Raw genomic sequence first — 9,628 nt, forward strand, 5'->3', positions numbered from 1 at the left:
GAGAGAGAGAGAGAGAGAGAGAGGAAGAAGGGAAGGGGGAGAGAGAATGGATGGAAGGAAGGAAGGAAGGAAGGAAGGAAGGAAGAAAATTACACCAGGGAAGAGGCCTGAATCACTATAAACTGTATTATTTATAATAGTTAAACTCCACAGCAGGCTGGGAAGTGGTGGTGCACACCTTTAGTCCCAGTGCTCAGGAGGTAGAGGCAGGAGAACTCTGTAAGTCTGAAGCCAGCCTGGTCTACAGAGTTCCATGATAGCCAAAGCTACAGAGAGAAACCTGTCTAGAAAAAACAAAACAAAAACAAATAAAACTCCAGGGCAGTGTGAATCTCAAAAACTTCCCCTGGAGCCATCTATGTGGGCCAACCATGTGCCCATATGACCAAATCTTCTCTATCCACCCAAGTGAGGAGCAGGGACATGGTCAAGGTCCTTTAAAGCTCAGGGACTATGCATAAGTACAGACAGAAAGACTGTACCAGCCAGAGGCTGATAGATGACTCCAAAACCAGTGTCTTTCAGACACAACAGAACTGATGCACATATGAACTCACAGAAACTGTGAGAATGTGCACATGACCAGCATAGGTTCAAGGAAGATGGGGGTCCCCATGCTGAGAGGAGGAAGTGGACAAAGGCTCCCACCCCTAGCCAGGAAGCTACCTACAGCTGGGCAGTGATGGCGCATGCCTTTAGTCCCAGCACTTGGGAGGCAGAGGCAGGCGATCTCTGCTTGAGACCAGAGTAGTCTACAAGAACTAGTTCCAGGACAGACTCCAAAGTTACACGGGGAAACCCTGTCTGAAAACACAAACAAACAAAAAACGGTTCCTACAATTCCTTTCTCTGGAAAAGGAAAAATTAGTTTTTTTCAATGGAGTATGTTAGCCACACTTCAAGGCAAGGCCCCATGTCCAGGAGTAATTGGCCAATACAAAACAAACTCAATGGTATTTTTGTAGACTTTTGCCTTGTTTTGTTTGGGAACTTTTTTGTCTTATTGATCTTTTACTTGTATATTTTAGGTTCTGTTTTTGTAGGGGTGTGTGTGTGTGTGAATGTGTGTGTGTGTGTGTGTGTGTGTGTGTGTGTGTGTGTGTGTGTGTGTTCTCGAGACAGGGTTTCTCTGCAGCTTTGGAGCGTGTCCTGGAACTCACTCTGGAGACCAGGCTGGCCTCGAACTCACAGAGATCCACCTGCCTCTGCCTCCGAGTGCTGGAATTAAAGGTGTGAGCCGCTGCCACCGCCCCGGTGTGTGTTTCTTTTTTAAAGAGGAGTTAGAAAGAACACAGAGTTTAGTGGACAGACAGACGGGAGGACCTTGGAGGAACTGAAGAAGGGCTAAAACATGATCAAAATATATTGTATGAAAAAAATATTGTATATTATATACAAAATATAATGTATGTTTTTCAATTAAAAAAAATTCCTTCCCCAGGGTCCTGCCCCCTTCACTCATCTGTCCCCTGTGGACACAGAGGCGAGCCACAAAGACCAGCGTGCTATATAATACCCTGAATACCACCACATATATGTCTTCAGACCACCCCCAACACAATCCTGTCCCCTCTGGGTGGGAAACCCTACCAGACACCCAGCTCATACTTAAGGAGAGTGACAGCAGGAAGGGAAGACAGCAGGTGGCACTTGTGGCAAAGCCTGCTTCCCTGTTGAGGGAGGCGTCCACAGGCACTGACCTGGAGCCAATAGAACGAAGGAGGTTTTCCTGAGGTCATGGCGTCTGAAAGCCTCCAAGCGTCCCTTGCATCCCTTCTAGCCCGGAAGCAGGTCTCCAGCTTTACCCTGCTGTCAGGAACCCCAACTTCACTGCTGCCACCCCCGGTGTCCTCTGATACCTCCTGCCCGCCGAGACATTCCCAGGGCAGCGGGGCCAACCCTTATTGTGTCTCCTCTTCTTCCTCGACTTTGTTCTCCAGTGTTCTGAGGCCCCAGATGCAACTGGGCCACCCAGTAGGAGTTAAAGAGACGGATTGGGAACAAATATACTTTTTGCTGCCTACCAGCACCCCATAGGGGTGTCCTCTTTTCCAGAGTCCCTAGAACCCTTGTGTGCAATGTTGTACATAAGCAGCCATGCCCCCTAGGCCTTACCCACAAAAACAGCTAACTGTAGGAATTAGAGTGACAGATGTAGGCTCCAGCCCATCCCTGACCTGCAAGTTGGGCCTCTGGGGAAGCCATGCTTGGGATCTGCACAAAACAGCAAAGCCTGTGCTGAGAACCATGGTCAGGTGGAGACTACCCAGAATAATCAGTAAAGTTAGAAGCTCAGGAGCTTCCTGCCTCTAAGTGGAACTAGCTTCCATGTCCTTTCCTTACAGCAGGGATATGGTAAGAAAAATCGCAGGACAATGGGAAAATGCAGTCATAACACCCAAAGCGAGTCAGGCAGGGACTCCGGCTGGAACCCTCTTCCTGCTTCCTCTGGGCTTTCCCAAACCACCTGGCCCTTCTCTGTCTAGCAGAGGCTTGAAGCAAACAGGAAGAAGCCCATATCACTTAAGCCACACACTGGGTAGAAAGGCAGAGTGGAAATGCATGAATGAGGCTGACAACAATCCATGGAGATGACAGGATTGCTCAAAGGAACTTTTCCCTCTCTTAAGAAACACAAGCCCCAGGGAAAAACAAAGGGATTTCATGCAGCAGACAAAGCCCGGTTCCTGCATACACAATAGTAGCCATATGGTAAGCACACATAGGCACTGTCCACTTCCAGGCCCAGAGCCCAAAATGGAAACCAAGCTGGGCTGTAGGCCCTACTGCCCCACACCCCGCAGACATACACCTGCTCAAGGGTACCTTCCTAAACTACTGGAGCTGCCAATACCTTCTCTAGGATACTGGATGGCTAGGTCTAGTGTCTCCCTGGCCTGACTTACTGCCATCAACTGAAGCCCTGGTGTCCCTACATTCTTCTTCTAGGACATGGCCAGGAAACTGGTGAAAGTTGGGGGAAATCTTCCCTGGGAGAGTGTGCTGATGGCAAGCCAGGTTAGCACTGGCCCCTCCCTTCTCTGAGCCGGTTTCTCACTGGGTAGGCTGAGATCCTGCATGCAGTAAATCTTCCAGGCCCAAACGTGGGCTCCTGGTAGATGCTTCTTTCATTCCCTGGGGCCTAGTGATGGGCAGGTGTTCTCTCTTGACTAGAAAAATAATTTTAATGTTTTAAATGGTTGTAGCAGTCACCTTCTGATAAGACAAATAAGTCCTTCACCAAAGATTAACTGAAGCAAAGTGAAATGTCAGCCCTTTGCACAAGGAAGCTCAAGCCCTTGAAGCACAGGCTCCTGGCAATTCTGTGTTTATGTAATAGCCTACCTAGGTCTGCTGGGCTTAGGGGCTCAGTCCAAACAGAAAGAGCCAGGGCACGCCCAAGATGCTATTATCTCCCTACTCTGGGCAAGGTGGGAACACCGCCTTATAAGACAGATCAATATGGTTAAGCAGATGGAAAATTCTACCGCAGGAAGCATTACAGGGCTAAACACTGGAGAAGGAGTCTGGTTGGATGTTGTTGTTGTTGTTTGTTTGTTTGTTTTGTAGCTGCCTACAGTGGAAAAGTAAGGTGGGTGTTAAAAAAAAACAAAAAGGGTTCCCAGGAGAGGCTTAGAAGGAGAAGGTGAAAGAAGACGTTAGGGTGCTTTTCCAGACAGGAGGGTTAGCAGAGACAGGGAGGAGACGACATAGCTGAGGACTGGTGTTTGGGGAGCAGCTGAGTCAGTCTGGTGACAGTGATCATCAGGTCCCAGGATTTCATGATGGTGACACAAAGCTTCCAGGCTAAGCAGATGGAATGGTAGGGTACTTCCAAACCACAAAGGGGAAGTTAGTCTGGGGGAGGACTCTATGAAGGGGAAATACTGCCTATCATGTTGAGCTTAAGACAGAGATAAAAACCAAACCAAGAACCTCTCAGGACTGCGACTTGCACAGAAGATGCCCAATCTGGTGAGGAGGGGTGACTTGGATCACTAATAGAACTAATAAACAGGAATTAGATATGGAGCCCGCTCAGCCTGTCTTCTCCCTGCTCTGGAAAGTATCTGGTACCCCAACACACACACACACACACACACACACACACACACACACACACACACACACACTCACACACACTCACACTCACTCACTCACACACACTCACTCACTCACACACACTCACTCACACACACACTCACTCACACACACACACACACACACTCTCTCACACACTCACTCTCTCACACACACTCACACACACACTCTCACACACACACACTCACACACACACACTCACACACACTCACACACACTCACTCACACACACTCACACACACACTCTCACACACACACTCACTCACACACACACTCACACACACACTCACACACACACACACACACTCACTCACAGGTGGCCATCTAGTAAGTGGCTTCATCCTCCCAAGAAGGTAAGGGCAATCACTTTGGGAGTTCATACTTGCTTCTTCCACAGAGAATAGTTTCTTCTGGCCTCACCCTCTCTGAATCTAAAAGAAAAACTGAATCTCTTTTGAAGACCCCGGGACCACACAAGTGCCACCCCCAATCTCCAGCCACAGCAATGAATCAGGCCACTTACTCAAATCCATGTTAATGAGTTTTTTCTGTCACCTAATTAGTTCACAATGAACTCTGCCTTGAGAGGGAAGAGAAAAAAGCAGGCTGGGAAAAGATCAAAAAGAAGTCAGAAGGGAATGTTACAACAAAAGGGCCCAGATCTAAAAAAAAAAAAGGGGGGGGCCTCTACTCACAAAAGATTCAACACTCATCAGCTATGGATACCTTAAAAAAGAAGAACAGAGATGTTCAAGTGCGGAGGGCTCCAAAGCCTCACACAAGATGAAGATGGGAACAGGATCTGAACTGTAAGGCCCAAAGAGTGGGCATACCCTTCTCAACTCCATGTCGGCAACTGGCCTTGGCTCTGCCTGCATTGCCAAAAGGCAGAGCCCACCTCCTGCTGGTGGGCGTCCCCCTTCAAGCAGAGTTGGAAAAGGAAGCAGATGGACCAGGGCGAGGCCCATCTGTCCAAGCTAGCTAGAAGGTCAACACTGCCACTGGGGTGCCTGTTGCTACTGCCAGGGGGCCTCCCCTACACCGGAGGTCGTGGGGCTTCTTGCCAGCAGTGTGCCCCCAATTAATGTGCCCTTCTGCGGCCTGAGATCAAGGCCCAAGTAAGTACCCACAGGAAGGAACATTGTTGGGAGCAGCGAATGGTTTGGGGTTTACCGTCTCTAGATCCAGGCCCGACCTCCCTGGAGGTCAGTCAGCATCCGGTAGCCCCGTGTATGCCTCCGGGGTAAGCAGGCATGAATGTCCTGGGGGTTAGAGGACACTGCCCGCTCGCAGAGGGACCATCCAGCGCCTCCCACGCGGCCACAGCTCCCCAGCCCTGCGCTAGGCCAGGCCCGCGCCCGCCCGGCCGCAGAAGCGTGGGGGTGGGTGTGCGTCGGGAGAGGGCGCCGCGGGGAGCGCCACCCTCCGAAGCTTGCGGGAGCGGCCCAGGAAGGCTGCCATCCACTAACCCGAGCTCGGATCCTCCACCCCTACTGCCAGTCAGGGCCAGGGCAGCAGCTGAGATTATTCCCGAGCATCCGCCCCACCTTCATGACCCACCCAAGGTCTTGCGTCGCGCCCACCCGCCCCAACCATGCCTGGCCAGATGTGGCCCCAAGGCCCAGCCAGCGGTCTTGGCGAGTCAGGGTGCATCAGTCCTTGGAGCCACACCACCTTCCCATCCCGGGTCTCTCGGGGAGCGAATAAACGCGTCCGCTAGCTCAAGACAGAACCCCCCCACCCCACCCCCAAAAAACAAGTGTTCCTGGATGAGACATGGAAAACCCTGGACCAGGGCTCTGCAGCGCGGATTAGCAAACTGCGAAGCTCAGCTTCACAACACCCCTGGGCACCGGAGAGGGGCCGGGCCGGGGCCGTGGAGTTCCCGGGCCAGCCCGGCGCTGCAAAGGCCCCCGCGCCCCAGCTCCCGCAGCCCCCCGGCCCCGCTCACCCTCGATGGAGATGACGTGCTCCCGGATCTGGTTCTGCAGCGCCAGATCCTCGATGCGCTCGATCAGATCGTAGATGGCGTAGATGTTGGGGTGAACCGACTCGAAGCGCTGGATCTCGGCCCGGATAGCGGCCGAGTTAGAGAGCGCGAACTGCTGGGGGGGTCCGCCGGCCAGCTGCTGCGAGGGGCCGCCAGCCCCGCTCCGGGCCCCGCGCCGCCGAACTGCCGCCGCCCCCGGCTCCGCCGCCGCCGCCGCCGCCGCCCCCCGGTGCGCCAGGCTCTGCTGCTGCTGAGGACTCTGCCCCCGCCCGCCTGGAAGTTCATGGCTCCGGAGCCGCGGGGCCCCAAGCGGGCCCAGCTAGGCCCGGGGCGGGCGGCGCGGCGGCGGCGGCGGCGGCGGCGAGCGGGCGCGCGGGGCTGGCGGGACCCGAACTAGGAAGCGCGCGGCGCCGGGCTAGCGCATGAGGCCCGGAGCCGAGGCCAGAAGGCGCGGCCGCGCACGCTGGGGCCGCCGCCCGGCGTTCACCGGCGCTGAGATCCCGCCGCCTTCGCCTCGGAGATGCCTCCGGCGGCAACAACAACGGGACCGGGAGCGCGCGGCGCGCACGCACCGCCGCCCCGCCGGCTCCGGCACACGCAGCCGAGCCCCCCTCCTCCTCGCCCTCCCTCCCCTCCCCTCTCCTCCCTCCCGCGCCGCCCGCCGCCGCGCCCCCGCCCCTCCAGCGCGTCGCTCGCGCCCCCCGCCCTTTCTCGCTCGCAGGCTCCGCCGCAGCCTCCACCCCCCGAGAGTCGCGCGTTGGCCGCGCGCGCGCCCCCACCCACCCGCCTAGGCCCTTCCGCCGGCTCGCCCGGCCCCACCCCCGGCGCCGCCAAGGGCCACCCGCCTAGGGACGGGAGCGCGCTGTCCCCGTGTCCCGCCAGCTGTCGTCTTCACCTCTCTGCGCCGCTCTAGGCCGGTGTGGAATCCCGGGCCCACGCGGAACCGTTCCCTGCGCCCCAGGGTGCTGATAAATGGGGCTGATTGGCCGAGAAGCTCCCACAGGCCCAAGGGCGCCACCCTCTTTTATTGCGGCACCCGCACTTCTGCCCCCAGGCCTCGAGGTCAGCCCTAGGGGATGATGCCGCGGTTATCTTCCTTGGTTCTCTGCCCGGGTCTCCACTGGCTACGGTTCTTCGGAGACAGGGACAGGTTCCCAGCTCCTATTTGCATTCTCCCTGAGAGTTTCGCCCGCCGGAGGGCCCCTGCTAATGACTCTTGTAACAATAGAGTCCCAATTCTTATCTCCCTGTGACAGCCCTCTCCCAAAAGATCCTTCCCTGCCATACTGAGGAGGGTTTATTGGTTCCTTAAAGAAACTCACCAGAACCCACATGGGTCTTACAATTTTTCTTGTCCAACCCTCTTGTTTATCTTGTACCCTACTAGGACCAGAGAGTGCCCTTCAAGGTCTCCATCACAGATCCCCAAACCTCCAAGAGGTGGCATGTGGAATAATTTGCTAGAGTATGACAGGTGTCAGGATGTACACCTGTTACCCAGCTCAGGGGGAGGTGGAGTAGGAAGATTAGGAGTTAAGGACAGCCAGGGCTGTATAAGACTGTCTCAAAAAAAAAAAAAAAATCAAACCACCTGCATTTGAGTTCATGCCTATAATCCCCTCTAGGCAGAGCCTAGAGGAACACCAACCCTGTCACAAAGAGAAAAGCAACCCCAGTCAGTGGTGGCGCTCCCCCTTTAATCTTAGCAGTGGGGAGGGTGAGCCGGGAGAGGCAGGCAATTCTCTGAATTCAAAGCCAGGGTCTACAGAGTGAGTTCCAGGACAGCCAGGGCTACACGGAGAAACCCTATCTCAAAAAGAAAAAAAAGAAAAAAAAAAGGAAGAAAGAGAAAGGAAAAGAAAACCCAAATTTCAACGGGCCTAGACAGAGGGCTCAGTGGTTAAGAGCACTGGCTGTTCTTCCAGAGGACCTGGGTTCAATTCCCAGCACCTGCATGGTGGTTTATAACCATCTGTAACTCTAGTTCCAGGCAATCTGACACCCTCTGCAGGAGCACATGTTGCACAGCCACAGACTTAGGTAAATCACTCAAACAAGGATAATAATAAAGAGTTGTCCTTAAAGAAAAGCAACACCAACAAACCACACCAAAGAACTAAATCTGTCACTGACTCACCCAGGTATCTTCTGAGCACCACTGAAATGACTAAGGGAATGCCAACCTGTCCTATCTATATTTTGTTTGTGTCTCTCTGGTCATTTCTCAGCCCTCTATCCTCAACATGTCTGCCTTGGTAACACATTTGAGATTTCCATGGCCTCAACCATGGTCCAGTTTATTAACCAAAATGATTAAACTAAAATAACTAAAAAAGATATAAGTAAAAATTGTCAGCTGGGCATGGTGGTGCACGCCTTTATTCCCAGCAATCGGGAGACAGAAGCAGGGGATATCTAAGTGAGTTTGAAGCCAGCCTGATCTACAAAGCAAGTAGACAGCCAGGGCTACACAGAGAAACAGTCTCAAAAACAAAAAAATTAATTGTCATGTTATGTCTGAAATAATTACTATGCTCTGCCAGGAGCATAAATGTTTCAATGTTACTATGACCCTCATCTAAATTTGATGTAAATTATGGTCTTTGTGGTTTTGCTTTTTAAAACTTTGTATCCCTAGGCTTGGATAACACTTAGACTTCAGAAAGACATGCCTGCTCTTGGTCTACCATCACTAAACATTTAAAACTTTTTTTTCCCCAGCATGCCTTTAATCCCAGCACTACAGAGAGAGTTCCAGGACAGCCTCCAAAGCCATAGAGAAACCCTGTCTCAAAAAACCAAAACAAACACACAAACAAAAAAAACTTATTTTTCCTTTTCTTTTTTGAGACAGGGTTTCTCTTTGCAGCCCTGGCTGTCCGGAACTCGAGCCTCAAACTCAGAGATCCTTCTGTTTTTGCCTCCTGAGTGCTGGGATTAAAGACATTCACCACCACCTGGCCCAAAAACTTAAAACTTTTAATTAACTTATCATGGTTGTCAATAACTATCTCAAGTGGGTCATTTTACCATTGATACATGCCCCACCCACCCCTTTTTTTCTGGTCCTAGGATTGGACTACAGGAGCTTATTAAGCATGTTGGGCAAATGCTCTAATGTAACATGAATTCTACTTGTTCTTAATAATAAAAACCCAGAGACTGATATTTCAGGGTTAATGCTGAAGATCAGAGAAGCAAACAGCAGCCACTGAAGAGTTCTCACCTCTACCGAAGCTCAGACTGAAGGGGTGATCCTGTCCTCAAATTGTATCTTCAGACTGCATCTGTCTCCACCCAACCTCAGACTGCTCCCAATTGTGTTGCTCCTCAGGCTGCAATGAGCTCCTGTCCCCTCCTGCCTTATATTCCTCTCTAGTGATGTGATTAAAGGAATGGGATCCCTAGTGCTAAGATCACCTTTGTGTGAGCTCTGTTTTTCCTTTAGACTGGATCAATTTCTTGTAGCTCAGGGTGGCCTGGAATTAACAGAGATCTAGAGATCTGTCTGTCTCCCAAGTGCTGGGATTAAAGGTG

At 52.4% G+C, this 9,628-nt stretch overlaps 1 protein-coding gene across 1 annotated transcript in view; it reads right to left on the reverse strand.

The window, feature by feature from the left end:
• The window catches only part of Agap3 (ArfGAP with GTPase domain, ankyrin repeat and PH domain 3), a 51,782-nt gene extending 45,391 nt beyond the window's left edge, over positions 1-6,391 (reverse strand). The window contains 4 exon segments of the mRNA XM_027428436.2: positions 6,053-6,247; positions 6,250-6,278; positions 6,280-6,352; positions 6,355-6,391. Coding sequence (XP_027284237.1) covers positions 6,053-6,247; positions 6,250-6,278; positions 6,280-6,352; positions 6,355-6,376 — 319 coding nt within the window. The 5' untranslated portion in view covers positions 6,377-6,391.
• Between the last annotated feature and the right edge of the window lie 3,237 nt (positions 6,392-9,628).

Source organism: Cricetulus griseus, chromosome 8 (genome assembly GCF_003668045.3).
Source record: "Cricetulus griseus strain 17A/GY chromosome 8, alternate assembly CriGri-PICRH-1.0, whole genome shotgun sequence".
Lineage (NCBI taxonomy): Eukaryota > Metazoa > Chordata > Mammalia > Rodentia > Cricetidae > Cricetulus > Cricetulus griseus.